Source organism: Physella acuta, unplaced genomic scaffold, assembly GCF_028476545.2.
Source record: "Physella acuta isolate Inbredline_101_S28 unplaced genomic scaffold, ASM2847654v3 ptg000497l, whole genome shotgun sequence".
Classification (NCBI taxonomy): Eukaryota; Metazoa; Mollusca; class Gastropoda; family Physidae; genus Physella; species Physella acuta.
The window spans coordinates 440,217-457,921 of NW_026732016.1; the positions used below are offsets into that span (position 1 = coordinate 440,217).

The window sequence follows — 17,705 nt, forward strand, 5'->3', positions numbered from 1 at the left end:
CCAACCCACACAACCAGGGGTAATGGCATGCCAACCCACACAAAACAACCAGGGGTAAAGGCATGCCAACCCACACAACCAGGGCTGACATGATTACAACCCACACAACCAGGGTTGACAATGACATACCAACCCACACAACCAGGGCTGGCATGATTACAACCCACACAACCAGGGCTGACATGATTACAACCCACAAAACCATTTCACTGACCGAGTTATTTCACACATGTCCATAACACTAACCGCTTTTTTTCTAGTTTTATATGGGTGTGGGGGGGGGGTCGATATGTATGGCGAACTGGATAAAATAGAGGTGGGTGGACTCAATTAAATATAGAGGCTGTCAGTCTGTAAGGGCCACTGAAGGTGGATTACAGAAGGTGGATTATCAACTGGGGAACTTAATGAAATACAAGTGACCACATGTTTATACCCCGTCTATCCACAACATCGGACAAACTTGCAAACAGATAGACAGACGGATTAAAATACGAACAGACGAATGGACGGACAGTTGGACTACCTGAGAAGAAAATATAAGTTGACCTGAGGTAAACTTTTGATCTATACAGTTCATCGATCAGCCCTAACCCAGTTTGGCGAGCCCCCACTGAACTAAACCTTAACCTACAACACGGTGGTCTGTAGACGCGCAGCAAACAGCTGCCCTTTAACTAGGTCAGCCCGTGTTCACTGGCGTCTGCCAATACTTCGCGCAGACACACCTCGCCTCCCAGCCCGACGGGGCTTCGGGCGGTACACGGGGACTCGTCCGTTATGAGAGGACGGCGGGGACTTATCCGTTAGAGGGGCCCAGAGAACCAGTAGGTTTATAGTGGTGCACGGGACTTATCCGTTAGAGGGGCCCAGAGAATTGTGAAGCTTGTCCGTATTGCCATAGGTTCCACGCTTGTCCATGTAATTAGGCCTATCTAAATGTCTGGCTTAGGTTAACGAATGAATAAGCTGGACAACAAGCTATGAGCTTGTGACATTCAATAGAGGGGCCTTGTGTAGAGCATTTGTTAAGTGGACGTCACATACCATACGTCCTCTAGACATGGACACTACAGTGATGTATAATCTAGACATGGACACTACAGTCCTGTATAATCTAGACATGGACACTACCCACTTGACCTTCACGCTAATTAATTTGATAAATAAACCAATAAACATTAAAAACAAGACTTAAGATTTAAAAAAATTTAATTAAAAAAAAAAGTTGATAAACCAAAACGAGCCAGCGTTGCCCTTCCATGAGATCTAGTGGCCATACCTGGGGAGAAGACGAGAAAGTTGAGGTCATTTATGTGGAGAGGTCATTTATGTGGAGAGGTCATTTATGTGGAGAGGTCATTTATGTGGAGAGGTCATTTCAAGAGGCATATGTCATTTATAAAGGAATATATATTTTAAAGGAGACAAAAAAGGTCTTTTATAGAAACAAATATGGAAGAGTAGATGCTAGGTAATCAATCCAAGAATACAGTGGCAGGACAATTCAAAGAAACAACAGCAAAATGCAGTTCCCTGGCCTCTACAGGTCGGTTCCCTGGCCTCTACAGGTCAGTTCCCTGGCCTCTACAGGTCAGTTCCCTGGCCTCTACAGGTCAGTTCCCTGGCCTCTACAGGTCAGTTCCCTGGCCTCTACAGGTCGGTTCCCTGGCCTCTACAGGTCAGTTCCCTGGCCTTTACAGGTCAGTTCCCTGGCCTCTACAGGTCAGTTCCCTGGCCTCTACAGGTCGGTTCCCTGGCCTTTACAGGTCAGTTCCCTGGCCTCTACAGGTCGGTTCCCTGGCCTCTACAGGTCAGTTCCCTGGCCTCTACAGGTCAGTTCCCTGGCCTCTACAGGTCAGTTCCCTGGCCTCTACAGGTCGGTTCCCTGGCCTCTACAGGTCAGTTCCCTGGCCTCTACAGGTCAGTTCCCTGGCCTTTACAGGTCAGTTCCCTGGCCTCTACAGGTCAGTTCCCTGGCCTTTACAGGTCAGTTCCCTGGCCTCTACAGGTCAGTTCCCTGGCCTTTACAGGTCGGTTCCCTGGCCTCTACAGGTCAGTTCCCTGGCCTCTACAGGTCGGTTCCCTGGCCTCTACAGGTCAGTTCCCTGGCCTTTACAGGTCAGCTTCCCATTACTACACGATTACAGTCTGACCTCATCTTCCACCAGACAGGTCAATGGAATCAATAGTCGACACGTCCGTCAGGCAGGGGTGGGGAGGGTGTGTAATGTCAGTCTGGGGGTGGGGGAGGTTGTGTAACATGTCAGTCTAGGGGTGGGGGAGGTTGTGTAACATGTCAGTCTAGGGGTGGGGGAGGTTGTGTAACATGTCAGTCTAGGGGTGGGGGAGGTTGTGTAACATGTCAGTCTAGGGGTGGGGGAGGTTGTGTAACATGTCAGTCTAGGGGTGGGGGAGGTTGTGTAACATGCCAGTCTAGGGGTGGGGGAGGAGGGGCTTGTGTAACACGGGTGGGATGGGAGAGGGGATGTTGTATTTGTAATGAATGAGAAAAATCCACCAGCAACACGTAAGAGGCCTGTACTAGCAGTCAATGATGATGTGACAAACAAGTTAAATAGCTTGTGGTTTTCTGTGTCCAACGAAGGCCGGTGTCCCTAGCTTGGGAAATAGTGTGTGGGCGTCAGCATATGACAACACAAGGTTCGGAAATCATCATGCTGGTAACATGCTAGTGGCCAGATCTGTCACATACAGGTCAGGTGTGACAAATCTGTGACCTACGGGCTAGATGTGACAAGTCTGTGACTTGCTGGCTAGATGTGACAAGTCTGTGACCTGCTGGCTAGATGTGACAAGTCCGTGACCTACGGGCTAGATGTGACAAGCCTGTGACCTGATAGTTAGATGTGACAAGTCTGACATCTCGAGGCTGTAGCCGATGAAAGAAACGCCGTATAGAAGTTGACAGTTGAGTGGGGGCCACTGAGAGCCGCTGGGTGGGCCAGAGCCAGCCTTCCTCCAGCAAAGATCGATAGGAAGGGGCGGGCCAATTGATTCAATACACCCGCACGTGCACACTGGTAAACAAACAAATTTGGGAGAGGCGAAGTTGGCAGTGGGTGTGCGGGTGGGTGGGTGGGGCTGGGTGTGCGGGTGGGTGGGGGCACGTGGTGAAGCTGAGGCTGCATGCACGGTGAGTACTGGCACACGGGGGTGGGGCGTCCTACACACTGACCCACGATAGCAATGCTCAGATGACGCGTAAGGTTTCAGAGGTCAGTAGGTCATTTATAGAAGATAGAGGAAGCTGGAACATAAGACCTAACAGGTGACACGACCTCTGAGGCCATGACATATGACAGCGTTAGGTCATCTATCAGTGCGGGAATGTCATGTCAGTGATCCCCCCCCCCCCCCAGCCCTGGACACGTGACGCAATGTGTCGAGCATGAGATGACCCAACAAATCTGGCAGTACAAAATTTGAATCATGCCAAATGGGGGGTGGGGGGGGGGGAGCTGTTGCAATATGGCGCATTCTTGCAGGAAAGTTCGTGTGGAAGGGGGGGGGGGGGAAGAACTAGCCATCCCACACTGCATGGTGGTGGGATGGGGCATAAAAAAGAACGTTGAAGAATGTCAGTCAGAATTAGTGGCAGGGAATTTTGGTGACGATAGGGGGGGGGTGAGGGGTGTCAGTATACACTGTTGGACAAATTGAACTAGACCAACAATTTGTGTAAGTCCCTGCCAGGATTAAGACGAGTTGTATAGGTCCCTGCCAGGGTTCAGGCAAGTTGTATAGGTCCCTGCCAGGGTTCAGACAAGTTGTATAGGTCCCTGCCAGGGTTCAGACAAGTTGTATAGGTCCCAGGGTTCAGACAAGTTGTATAGGTCCCTGCCAGGGTTCAGACAAGTTGTATAGGTTCCTGCCTGGGTTTAGACACGTTGTATAGGTCCCTGGGTTTAGACAAGTTGTATAGGTCCCTGGGTTCAGACAAGTTATATAGGTCCCTGCCAGGGTTCAGACAAGTTGTATAGGTCCCTGCCAGGGTTCAGACAAGTTGTATAGGTCCCAGGGTTCAGACAAGTTGTATAGGTCCCAGGGTTCAGACAAGTTGTATAGGTCCCTGGGTTCAGACAAGTTGTATAGGTCAATGGGTTCAGAAAAGTTGTATAGGTCCCAGGGTTCAGACAAGTTGTATAGGTCCCAGGGTTCAGACAAGTTGTATAGGTCCCAGGGTTCAGATAAGTTGTATAGGTCCCTGGGTTCAGATAAGTTGTATAGGTCCCTGGGTTCAGATAAGTTGTATAGGTCCCTGGGTTCAGACAAGTTGTATAGGTCCCTGCCAGGGTTCAGATAAGTTGTATAGGTCCCAGGGTTCAGATAAATTGTATAGGTCCCTGCCAGGGTTCAGACAAGTTGTATAGGTCCCAGGGTTCAGACAAGTTGTATAGGTCCCAGGGTTCAGACAAGTTGTATAGGTCCCTGGGTTCAGACAAGTTGTATTGGTCTCTGCCAGGGTTCAGACAAGTTGTATAGGTCCCTGCCAGGGTTCAGACAAGTTGTATAGGTCCCAGGGTTCAGACAAGTTGTATAGGTCCCTGCCAGGGTTCAGACAAGTTGTATAGGTCCCAGGGTTCAGACAAGTTGTATAGGTTCCTGCCTGGGTTTAGACACGTTGTATAGGTCCCTGGGTTTAGACAAGTTGTATAGGTCCCTGGGTTCAGACAAGTTATATAGGTCCCTGCCAGGGTTCAGATAAGTTGTATAGGTCCCTGGATTCAGACAAGTTGTATAGGTCCCAGGGTTCAGATAAGTTGTATAGGTCCCTGGGTTCAGATAAGTTGTATAGGTCCCAGGGTTCAGACAAGTTGTATAGGTCCCTGGGTTCAGATAAGTTGTATAGGTCCCAGTCTGGGTTCAGACAAGTTGTATAGGTCCCTGGGTTCAGATAAGTTGTATAGGTCCCTGGGTTCAGACAAGTTGTATAGGTCCCTGGGTTCAGATAAGTTGTATAGGTCCCTGCCAGGGTTCAGATAAGTTGTATAGGTCCCTGCCAGGGTTCAGATAAGTTGTATAGGTCCCTGCCAGGGTTCAGACAAGTTGTATAGGTCCCTGCCAGGGTTCAGACAAGTTGTATAGGTCCCAGGGTTCAGATAAGTTGTATAGGTCCCTGCCTGGGTTCAGACAAGTTGTATAGGTCCCAGGGTTCAGATAAGTTGTATAGGTCCCTGCCAGGGTTCAGATAAGTTGTATAGGTCCATGGGTTCAGATAAGTTGTATAGGTCCCTGCCAGGGTTCAGATAAGTTGTATAGGTCCATGGGTTCAGACAAGTTGTATTGGTCCCTGCCAGGGTTCAGATAAGTTGTATAGGTCCCAGTCTGGGTTCAGATAAGTTGTATAGGTCCCTGGGTTCAGACAAGTTGTATAGGTCCCTGCCTGTGTTCAGATAAGTTGTATAGGTCCCTGCCTGTGTTCAGATAAGTTGTATAGGTCCCAGTCTGGGTTCAGATAAGTTGTATAGGTCCCTGGGTTCAGACAACTTGTATAGGTCCCTGCCTGGGTTCAGACAACTTGTATAGGTCCCAGGGTTAGACAAGTTGTATAGGTCCATGGGTTCAGACAAGTTGTATAGGTCCCTGCCAGGGTTCAGACAAGTTGTATAGGTCCCTGCCTGGGTTCAGACAAGTTGTATAGGTCCATGGGTTCAGACAAGTTGTATAGGTCCCAGGGTTCAGACAAGTTGTATAGGTCCCTGGGTTCAGACAAGTTGTATAGGTCCCTGGGTTCAGAAAAGTTGTATAGGTCCCTGGGTTCAGATAAGTTGTATAGGTCCCTGCCTGGGTTCAGATAAGTTGTATAGGTCCATGGGTTCAGACAAGTTGTATAGGTCCCTGCCTGGGTTCAGACAAGTTGTATAGGTCCCTGGGTTCAGATAAGTTGTATAGGTCCCTGCCAGGGTTCAGATAAGTTGTATAGGTCCCTGCCTGGATTCAGACAAGTTGTATAGGTCCATGGGTTTAGACAAGTTGTATAGGTCCCTGGGTTCAGACAAGTTGTATAGGTCCCTGCCTGGGTTCAGACAAGTTGTATAGGTCCCTGGGTTCAGATAAGTTGTATAGGTCCCTGCCAGGGTTCAGATAAGTTGTATAGGTCCCTGTCTGGATTCAGACAAGTTGTATAGGTCCCAGGGTTCAGACAAGTTGTATAGGTCCATGGGTTCAGACAAGTTGTATAGGTCCCTGGGTTCAGATAAGTTGTATAGGTCCCTGCCTGGATTCAGACAAGTTGTATAGGTCCCAGGGTTCAGATAAGTTGTATAGGTCCCTGGGCTCAGACAAGTTGTATAGGTCCCAGGGTTCAGATAAGTTGTATAGGTCCCAGGGTTCAGACAAGTTGTATAGGTCCCAGGGTTCAGACAAGTTGTATAGGTCCCTGGGTTCAGAAAAGTTGTATAGGTCCCTGGGTTCAGAAAAGTTGTATAGGTCCCTGGGTTCAGATAAGTCACCAGGTTGGAAACACTGAGACAGCTAAAATTGAATTTCTATTTCCACACAGCCACGCAGATATGACGGGCACAAAGCTCGATTCAAAGGGACGTAACTGGAACAATTTCAAACCACCAAGACAGCAAGAGTAGCGGGGACTTCATGACTTAAGGGGATATGTGCAGTTTTTTCTAATGTTTTACAATTTAAGATCTAAAGCCTTTTGAACATTTTTATCATGTTTGGGACACGAAAGTAAGTATTAAACAGCAAAATAAGGGTTGAAAACAATTTTGGTTGTCATGGAAACCCAAAAGAGCATATCCCCTTAAAACCAACAGTTAGGTTCTCAAGCAAAGGGACATAACTGGTGGCAGTCTGTGAGAAGCTTTGAGAAAATTAGACCACCACTGGAGTTTTAAAATCATTTGCATTCTGATGGAGCAGTTCTAAGTAGACCAAAATAGACCAATAATGTTAACTTACTGAACCAAAAAAAAAATTGTTGTAGACCATTTGTTAACTTGATGGACCAAAAAAATTGTTGTAGACCATTTGTTAACTTGATGGACCAAAAATATTTTGTAGACCATTTGTTAACTTGATGGACCAAACAAATTGTTGTAGACCATTTGTTAACTTGATGGACTAAAAAAATTGTTGTAGACCATTTGTTAACTTGATGGACCAAAAAAATTGTTGTAGACCATTTGTTAACTTGATGGACCAAAAAAATTGTTGTAGACCATTTGTTAACTTGATGGACCAAAAAATGTTTGTAGACCATTTGTTAACTTGATGGACTAAAAAAATTGTTGTAGACCATTTGTTAACTTGATGGACCAAAAAAATTGTTGTAGACCATTTGTTAACTTGTTGGACCAAAAATATTTGTTGTAGACCATTTGTTAACTTGTTGGACCAAAAATATTTGTTGTAGACCATTTGTTAACTTGTTGGACCAAAAAACTTGTAGACCATTTGTTAACTTGGTGGACCAAAAAACTTGTAGACCATTTGTTAACTTGGTGGACTAAAAATATTTTGTAGACCATTTGTTAACTTGATGGACCAAAAAAAATTGATGTAGACCATTTGTTAACTTGATGGACCAAAAAAATTGTTGTAGACCATTTGTTAACTTGATGGACCAAAAAAATTGTTGTAGACCATTTGTTAACTTGATGGACCAAAAAATTGTTGTAGACCATTTGTTAACTTGATGGACCAAAAAAATTGTTGTAGACCATTTGTTAACTTGATGGACCAAAAAAATTGTTGTAGACCATTTGTTAACTTGATGGACCAAAACAATTGTTGTAGACCATTTGTTAACTTGTTGGACCAAAATAATTGTTGTAGACCATTTGTTAACTTGATGGACCAAAAAAATTGTTGTAGACCATTTGTTAACTTGATGGACCAAAAAAATTGTTGAGACCATTTGTTAACTTGATGGACCAAAATTTTTTGTTGTAGACCATTTGTTAACTTGATGGACTAAAATATTTTGTAGACCATTTGTTAACTTGTTGGACCAAAAAAATTGTTGTAGACCATTTGTTAACTTGATGGACCAAAATTTTTTGTTGTAGATTTGTTAACTTGGTGGACCAAAAAAATTGTTGTAGACCATTTGTTAACTTGATGGACTAAAAATATTTTGTAGACCATTTGTTAACTTGTTGGACCAAAAAAATTGTTGTAGACCATTTGTTAACTTGATGGACCAAAATTTTTTGTTGTAGACCATTTGTTAACTTGATGGACCAAAATTTTTTGTTGTAGACCAATATGATGGTGCACAAAAAGATGGGTCTGACGTTATAAGAAATGACAACATAAAGTATGTAAGTCATAGATGTTAGGTTGCCTGTGTGGTGTAAGAGATGACCATCTTAGACAACATAAATAAAATACTTAAAAAAAAACTTTTTAAAAAACCACGTTTTTCTTGTGGACTAAAAAGTAGAAAATAACTATTTACATACATTTGATGACAAAAAACGTGGGTACGTTCACCATCAAATTTCCCGACCCATCTGCCCGACCCACGTTTTTTGTCATCAAATGTATGTAAATAGTTATTTTCTACTTTTTGGTCCACAAGAAAAACGTGGTTTTTTAAAAAGTTTTTTTTTAAGTATTTTATTTTCTCCTTTTTAGTCCGTTGCTACACATGAAAAACGTGGTTTTTAAAAAGTTTTTTATATAGTTTATTTTTTACTTTATCTAATCACTTGATTAAGTATGACTTGACTAAGTGTTTTTAAATACACGGACTAAAAAAATCTTGAGCGACCGATACGCTTTAAACAGAGAAAGGGTGTAATTTACGTTGCTGGCGTGGAGATCTACTCACGAATCACGTGATCAAATCTCCCATAAACAAACAAATAAACGCGAAGCTGAGTTAAGGAAAAACGTGTTTATGTGTATTTTAGCATGCCCAGCGTACCAACCGTGTCACCGTTAACAATGTGTTACCGTGTCCGTTCTCCTTTTTAGTCCGTTGCTACACATAAAAAACGTGGTTTTTTAAAAAGTTTTTTTTAAGTATTTTATTTTCTCCTTTTTAGTCCGTTGCTACACATGAAAAACGTGGTTTTTAAAAAAGTGTTTATAAATACACGGACTAAAAAAATCTTGAGCGACCAGGATTCGAACCTGGGTTGTCGCGGCCACAACGCGAAGTACTAACCACTATACGATCACGGCCAGCGCGCTCACATCGATTGGGGCCGAAGTAACTGTGTCAATAGGCCTCAAGTCTTGTCGGTATCTTTAGAAATCATGTCCTCAATTTTATGGTCCTTGGGGCGTAATTAAATTAAGCTAATTACGGTCACTAATTGCTAGTTTTTATGATTGCATCTGAAAATGTTAGGCGAAAGTAGCATGCATGCCAAATTTCAGGTCTCTAGAGCAATCAGAAGTGGGCTAATTTTCGATGTCAATTTTAACAACAAACAAACAAACAAACGCGAAGCTGAGTTAAGAAAAACGTGTTAAGAATGTAAGTCATAGATGTTAGGTTGCCTGTGTGGTGTAAGAGATGACCATCTTAGACAACATAAAGAATGTAAGTCATAGATGTTAGGTTGCCTGTGTGGTGTAAGAGATGACCATCTTAGACAACATAAAGAATGTTAGTTATAGATGTTAGGTTGCCTGTGTGGTGTAAGAGATGACCATCTTAGACAACATAAAGAATGTAAGTCATAGATGTTAGGTTGCCTGTGTGGTGTAAGAGATGACCATCTTAGACAACATAAAGAATGTTAGTTATAGATGTTAGGTTGCCTGTGTGGTGTAAGAGATGACCATCTTAGACAACATAAAGTATGTAAGTCATAGATGTTAGGTTGCCTGTGTGGTGTAAGAGATGACCATCTTAGACAACATAAAGAATGTTAGTTATAGATGTTAGGTTGCCTGTGTGGTGTAAGAGATGACCATCTTAGACAACATAAAGAATGTAAGTCATAGATGTTAGGTTGCCTGTGTGGTGTAAGAGATGACCGTGCTGGTGCCCTATAGTTTTATGTCTATCCAATACACACATTTTACCAATTCTGAAGCTAAAGGTTGGTTGAGGATACCCATGCCCTATAGGCTCCTCCAACAATAGCTGTGTTAGTTTGTTGGCAGTGTTGTAATCTCGACTAGATTTATGGTTAGAAATGACATGACAGATGTGTAACGTAACATCTGAGCAGACTTACTTCTGGAACTCCCACTCCCTGTTGTCCAGTGGACAGACCTGCCTGGTCTTGAGCCAGCGAGTGATGCAGTGGAAATGGAATGCATGCTGGGGAGAAAGGTTGGAGGAAACCCAGTTAAATAAGACTTTGTCAACCCAGTTAAATAAGACTTTGTCAACCCAGTTAAACAAGACTTTGTCAACCCCCTGTTAAACAAGACTTTGTCAACAGCTGTTAAACAAGACTTTGTCAACCCCCTGTTAAACAAGACTTTGTCAACAGCTGTTAAACAAGACTTTGTCAACCCCCTGTTAAACAAGACTTTGTCAACCCCCTGTTAAACAAGACTTTGTCAACAGCTGTTAAATAAGACTTTGTCAACCCCCTGTTAAACAAGACTTTAAACCCCCTGTTAAACAAGACTTTGTCAACAGCTGTTAAACAAGACTTTATATTTAATGTTTCAACTCAGTCAACAAACACTTAACATTTGTCAACCAAATAAACTCAGAACTTAATTTAGCATATCTGTAGAAAATTACCTAAACCCCAATAGAAACTGGTAAAAAATAAAAACTAACAACTCATAGAACCTTGCTAAAATTTAAAAGTTATATTGCCAACACCCCAATAGAAACTTGCTAAAAATAAAAAGTTATATTGCCAACACCCCAATAGAAACTTGCTAAAAATAAAAAGTTATATTGCCAACACCCCAATAGAAACTTGCTAAAATTAAAAAGTTATATTGCCAACACCCCAATAGAAACTTGCTAAAAATAAAAAGTTATATTGCCAACACCCCAATAGAAACTTGCTAAAAATAAAAAGTTATATTGCCAACACCCCAATAGAACCTTACTAAAATTAAAAAGTTATATTGCCAACACCCCAATAGAAACTTGCTAAAATTAAAAAGTTATATTGCCAACACCCCAATAGAACCTTACTAAAATTAAAAAGTTATATTGCCAACACCCCAATAGAAACTTGCTAAAAATAAAAAGTTATATTGCCAACACCCCAATAGAAACTTGCTAAAAATAAAAAGTTATATTGCCAACACCCCAATAGAAACTTGCTAAAAAAAAATTGACTATACAAACATCCCAAAAGAACTTCATTGAAAAAACTTACATTGCAAACACCCCAATAAAACCCCATTAAAACAAACTTACATTGCAAACACCCCAGGCCACGGTACACTCCTCACTGGTTGCTGAAGCTTGGTTGGCTTGACACTCAATACCTGACAAATATAAATGACAATACCTGACAAATATAAATGACAATCAATATCTGACAAATATAAATGGCAATCAATATTTGACAAATATAAATGACACTCAATACCTGACAAATATAAATGGCAATACCTGACAAATATAAATGACACTCAATACCTGACAAATATAAATGACAATACCTGACAAATATAAATGACAATCAATACCTGACAAATATAAATGACACTCTATACCTGACAAATATAAATAAAACATAAATGACAATATCTGATAAAGGGCTACTACTCCATAAATTAAAAAATCTACATATACTGCTACAATGTGAATACAAGTTGGATGGAGATTATAGTTAACAAGTTGGATGGCGATTATAGTTAACAAGTTGTGTGGAGATTATAGTTAACAAGTTGTGTGGAGATTATAGTTAACAAGTTGTGTGGAGATTATAGTTAACAAGTTGTGTGGAGATTATAGTTAACAAGTTGGATGCAGATTATAGTTAACAAGTTGTGTGGAGATTATAGTTAACAAGGTGTGTGGAGATTATAGTTAACAAGTTGGATGGAGATTATAGTTAACAAGTTGGGTGGAGATTATAGTTAACAAGTTGGGTGGAGGTTATAGTTAACAAGTTGTGTGGAGATTAAAGTTAACAAGTTGTGTGGAGATTATAGTTAACAAGTTGTGTGGAGATTATAGTTAACAAGTTGTGTGGAGATTATAGTTAACAAGTTGTGTGGAGGTTATAGTTAATAAGTTGTGTGGAGATTATAGTTAACAAGTTGTGTGGAGGTTATAGTTAACAAGTTGTGTGGAGATTATAGTTAACAAGTTGGGTGGAAATGCTAATCCAAAATGAGTGCATGTGTGCAAAGTCCCTCACTAAGATACTTCGGTCTCTGCATTAAGCTCATAAAAAATACACCACGCTGATATGATATGTAAAGTACTCACAAAGATCCATGATGTGATTGCGGCAAATGGCACAATTGTCAACAACAATATCTAGAAAATAAATATTTCAATCAGTAATACAACCATTATGATTTTTTAAAATGACCAAAATTAGGCTTAGGGAAAAATTATTTTTATAACTATTTATCATCTAATATAAAAATATACTGTAATTAAATTTCATCTAGTTACTTACCCCATGCCCACAAGGCTACGGCATTCCACTGAAAAACAAAAGAAAATGAACAAATTTAGTAAATAGCACAGTTTAAAAAATAATACAGTAAGACATTTAAGACAATGGGTGGATTCTTCTTCGTTCTTAATATTAGTGTTGGAAGGGATTTCCTCTATCACAATTAAGTATATATGTCAACTGGTTATGTGTATTTAGGTCGTTGACTCTGATTTCAGCTTGCTTTTCTTTTTGGATTTGCTTCCATGGCCTTTGTCCACACAAGAACAAACTACAACAAACTACAAGGCAGCAATTGTTATTTTGGAGTTGTTTCTCTGAGAAAAGTTGCTGTCCCCAGCCAATGAGCCTCATCTGCCCTAGGGTTCAAACTCAAGACTTTTCGGCTTAGCAAACATGAGCTTTACAGACTCGACCACGCTGACCCCAAAAATGGGTGGACTAATTAACGTTTGACACAATATGGAAGGACAGTCTGAAAAAATACTAGACCTACTGCTTATAACCCAGTGATGCTAAATTGTGGATGGTGTTTTAAGAGAGAAATACTACTTTTTAAAAAGGAAAGCTAAAGCAGTAAAAAGGTGCATGTTTGAGAATGTTGATGATGATAAAAGTGTTGGTAGGTTCGCTATCGATGTGTGTGTGATGACATTGCTATTGATGTGGTTGGGATGATGTTACTATTGATGTGGGTGATGACATTGCTATTGGTGTGGTTGGGATGATGTTACTATTGATATTGATGAGGTTGGGATGATGTTACTATTGATATTGATGTAGTTGGGATGATGTTACTATTGATATTGATGTAGTTGGGATGATGTTACTATTGATATTGATGTGGTTGGGATGATGTTACTATTGATATTGATGTAGTTGGGATGTTACTATTGATATTGATGTGGTTGGGATGATGTTACTATTGATATTGATGTAGTTGGGATGTTACTATTGATATTGATGTAGTTGGGATGATGTTACTATTGATATTGATGTAGTTGGGATGTTACTATTGATGTGTGTGCTGAGCTCTAGCGATGAGATCATGACTGTGCAGTGAATGTGGTAAGAAAGAAGTTGCTAAAGAAAGATGAGTAGATGGGAAAATAAATAATGTATTAGATGTGATGTATTGTGTTGTTGTACTTGTAGATCAAATGTAAATTTTGTTGATTTTTTTCTTTTGTCTATTCTGTTAAAAGCTGGTTGAGAAAAGGAAAACATGTCAAGGACACTTGAGTATTTTACATTACAGCAACAATGCTGTATCATTCTCATTCATATCTAAGTGAACATAAAAAATAACTACTTGCAAAACTAGTCTTGCCAAATATCATTCTATTGTAACTGGGGACTCAGTGGCTAAAAGCTAGATTCTACATCTCATAATTTACCACTCATACAACTTGATTTTTAATATTTTCAACTGGTCCTATTTTAATTTTTTAAGACATAACATAGCCAAATTTAAATAGTCGGTAGATTAAGAATTTAGATTCTAATTGTACTAATGATAAATAATTATGTTATATCAGATTAAAAATAAATAAATTAGCCTAACAGGAGGACGAATGGACATGGTAGACTAAGCTCATGAAAGTCAAATAGGATCCTGGACTTGAAGTTTGTGAAACAGGTGAACTATACCTACCCAGTGTACCATAAGGTTCGAAAGGTTACTAGATTTAGATCTACATAAGTACACACTACACAATCATAATGATGACTCACTGGTCCCAAAATAATGAATAGTAACAAAGTTTACAAAGTAACAAGATTTTACAAGACTGGCATCCCCTTCACTCACTGTCACTGTGAATTAGATAGAATCTAGATCTATATATATAGTAACACTAGAACTAGAATCGAGATCTTTAGTACTTAGTACCTAGATCTAGATATAAAATCAAAACAATTTAAAATTAAATTTCTAGGGGCTAGGCCTAAAAAAAATCGAAGTGACTACTTGGGAGAAGATTTTTCTCCCCAACGTCTCCACTTAGTCGCAAAAGATAGCTCTGCGCATGCGCAGTGACCTATGGCTAGGGTTAGGGCTAGAATGAGGGTTAGGGGTAGGATTAGGGATAGGATTAGGGCTAGGGTTCTGTGGTTGTAAACACACGCATGCGCAGTACCATCGAAAACATCGCCGCGAAAGCAAGTCGCAGTTTCTCTCCATTGTGCATGTGTATCTTATTCTGGCTAGCATCGGTCAAAAAAATCTAGATCTAGATTAGATCTAAATTCTAGAAACCGTAGATCAATCTACTAGGCCCTAATTGGTTAATTTACTATTAGAATCTAATCTAGATCTAGTTAGTTGACATTTACCAAGGTCAGGCTACAAACAAGCTAGTTCATTAAACTAATTAATTAGTAATTAAACTAACCATAGGTTTCTCAGAGCAGTGTTTCTTTCAGACTTTTTCTTAGGGAGGGCACTTGATATTAAATTATTTTCAGGGGGGGGGGGGGGACAGGGACAACGACACTGGTAAAAGTATGTTTTCGATATAAATTCCATTTCGTTCGGGGGGGGGGGGGGGGGGGGGGGGGGCAGTAGACTTTCTACGTCTGCCCCCCCCCCTCCCCCAAAGTTTCTTCAACTGTCTCATACTAGCTACTCTGAGTCAAGTCAACTCTCACGTCTGTTACTGCAGCCAGATGAAGGGTAAACCTCCATTTTAGCGTATTTTATTCTCCATTGCTTGTTTACCTCCAGTTGAGCGTATTTTATTATAACAACCGAAACACACCAAAACATTAGGAAAACACGATTTATTATTTGTATTGTATTTTTGTTTTCACAAATAAATAAAATTAATGTTTAAAAAACACGACTTGTTTATTTGTATTGTATTTTTGTTTTAACAAATGAATAAAAAAACAACAAAGAGACTGACTGAAGTGCTTTGTTCGTTGGTTACAAAAATAGAGATGCACACTTTGTACAATTAAGTGTTCCAATTTCAACTAAGGGGTCATCCATAAATGACGTCACACTAGTAGGGGGAGGGGCAGAGGCGTAGCGCGGTTGACGCCATTTAGGGGGGGGGGGTGACACCAAGGCAAAAAATAGAAAAATATATAGAGAAAAATGATAATTCCACTTAATTAAGTGATTAATACGAGTGTTAAATAGTCTTTTAAGAGGTGCAAATCGAAAGTTTGAGGGGGGGGGTGCAAATCGAAAGTTGAAAGTTTGTCCCCGGGAAGGGTCGCTACGCCTCTGGGGAGGGGGGGTCCGTAATTTTGTGACGGTGTGTGTTGAGGGGACGGGGGTTCAGATGGTGCTACATCATTTGGGGGGGGGGGGGGGGTCTTGCTTTTTGTGACGACACGCTTTTTTTTACGATTTTTACCTTCCCCTCCCCTCCGTTACACGTCGTCACAAAAAGTCAGACCCCCCCTAAAATGACGTCACACCACAGCCTACACCCACCCCCCCCCCCTCAAAATATCTGTTGAATTTTTCTTAAAACATCGATACAAAATCTTGTCAGAACTCTGTCAACATAGAGTATTTTGATCAATTCCTATTACAATTTATTAAAACCGTTTTCTAAAACCCGAAATAACGGCTAAAACTCGTTTTTCTAACATTGCTTTTTTTATAATGCAAAAAAAGTGACGTCACACCATCTGAAACCCCACCCCCTCCCCCTCATCACACACCGTCACAAAATTGCGGACCCCCTCTCCCTTACGAGTGTGACGTCATTTATGGACGACCCCACGTCAATTTTTTTTTAAAAACCAGAAATTTACTCACACAAAAAATCATACTTGATACATATATCAAAATATTTGGAAGGATGGTAGATTTACTATGAATTTAAATAACATACAACTCTATAGTAAAAATATTTTTTTTCAGTTTTGGCGAAATTGTCAAAAAAAAAAACACAGAGTTTGTACATTTATTGCATAAATACAAAAATATAATACAGAATAATTAACAGTGTATCAGTTTCACCATGAGACAAAAGCCTTTTTAAAAAAATACAATACAAATCAAGTCGTGTTTTTTAAATATTCATTTTTATTCATTTGCTAAAACAAAAATTATACAATACAATTAATAAATCGTGTTTTCCTAATGTTTTGGTGTGTTTCGGTTGTTATAATAAAATACGCTCAACTGGAGGTAAACAAGCAACGGAGAATAAAATACGCTGAAATGGAGTTTTACCAGATGAAGACCACCACTTTCATTACTTTTAAATGTAGGAAAAAAGTAGAATATTTGGAAAAAATTTAAAAAAAAAATAGGCTAACAAAAAAATAAGTGATCAATTACTAACCTTTTTTACTTCAAATCTTTTTTTGCTACCCCTTTCCCCTGAAACACTTGGGCTATCGTCAATATCTTCGCTGTTGTCAATATCCATTGCCGCTGCCATTTTGTGTATAAAAATTATGATTGAACGAAACAAGAGTTCAGTTTTTTAAGTAAACAAATTTTTGTTAAAATAACTATTTTAAGGTATCTGTACATCCTAAATTTATATTTAAAATATTTTTATATTAAAGTATTTTTTTACACAAGATTAAAGCCTATACAGTAAAGCTTTACCACTTTTTATAGAATTGTTTCGGTATACAAGCCGTTGAAACGAACAGCCTAGCCTAGGAAAATAACACAAGAAGTGATGCCTGAACTACCCCAGAACGAGTCTAGAGTGGAATAAAAACTAATACTCTAGTCTAAATTCCATGAAAAAATTATTATTTCTTATATTTAAATGTGAAGGAAAATATATATTGATATATATATTATTTAGATCTACAAAGATTTAACTATACACAAAAGCTACGTTAGCTAAATAAAATGCTTTTCCGGTTGGGGGCAGACCAGAGGCGTAGCGACCCTTCCCGGCGCCCGGGGACAAACTTTTGATTTGCACCCCACCCCCCCTCGAACTTTGATTTGCACACCCCCTCCCCTAAAACTTTCAATTTGTTTTTCAAACCCATTTTGGCGCCCCCCTAAGGTCGGCGCCCGGGGAAATATGCCCCCCCCCTCGCTACGCCTCTGGGGTAGACACTGGTGAAAGTATATATTTTCTAAATACATTTTTCTATTTTGACCGAGGGTGGGGGTAGTGGGTGGGTGAAGGAAAGGGGGGGGGCGGGAGGGGGGGG

At 40.3% G+C, this 17,705-nt stretch overlaps 1 protein-coding gene across 2 annotated transcripts; it reads right to left on the bottom strand.

The window, feature by feature from the left end:
• Positions 1-1,194: 1,194 nt before the first annotated feature.
• LOC131944541 (RING-box protein 1) lies at positions 1,195-17,283 on the bottom strand. 2 transcript variants are annotated; one of them, XM_059305215.1, is made up of 7 exons: positions 17,137-17,283; positions 16,865-16,956; positions 12,558-12,585; positions 12,362-12,412; positions 11,339-11,409; positions 10,182-10,267; positions 1,195-1,282 (listed from the first exon to the last, which is right to left on the bottom strand). In XM_059305215.1, exons 2-7 carry the CDS (start codon positions 16,949-16,951, stop codon positions 1,270-1,272), a joined length of 336 nt encoding a protein of 111 aa, XP_059161198.1. In that variant the 5' UTR covers positions 16,952-16,956; positions 17,137-17,283; the 3' UTR covers positions 1,195-1,269. The 2 variants fall into 2 exon arrangements, with proteins under 2 accessions (XP_059161198.1, XP_059161197.1); XM_059305214.1 differs by lacking the exon at positions 17,137-17,283 and having other exon boundaries at positions 16,865-16,963.
• Between the last annotated feature and the right edge of the window lie 422 nt (positions 17,284-17,705).

Excerpts from the sequence above, each read along its gene's own strand:
- LOC131944541 (XM_059305214.1), bottom strand. The coding sequence starts at position 16,963 with ATGGCAGCGGCAATGGATATTGACAACAGCGAAGATATTGACGATAGC. Across the intron at positions 12,586-16,864 it reads AAAGATTTGAAGTAAAAAAG|TGGAATGCCGTAGCCTTGTG; the intron begins GTTAGTAATTGA and ends TTTGTTTTTCAG. Across the intron at positions 12,413-12,557 it reads CGTAGCCTTGTGGGCATGGG|ATATTGTTGTTGACAATTGT; the intron begins GTAAGTAACTAG and ends TTTATTTTCTAG.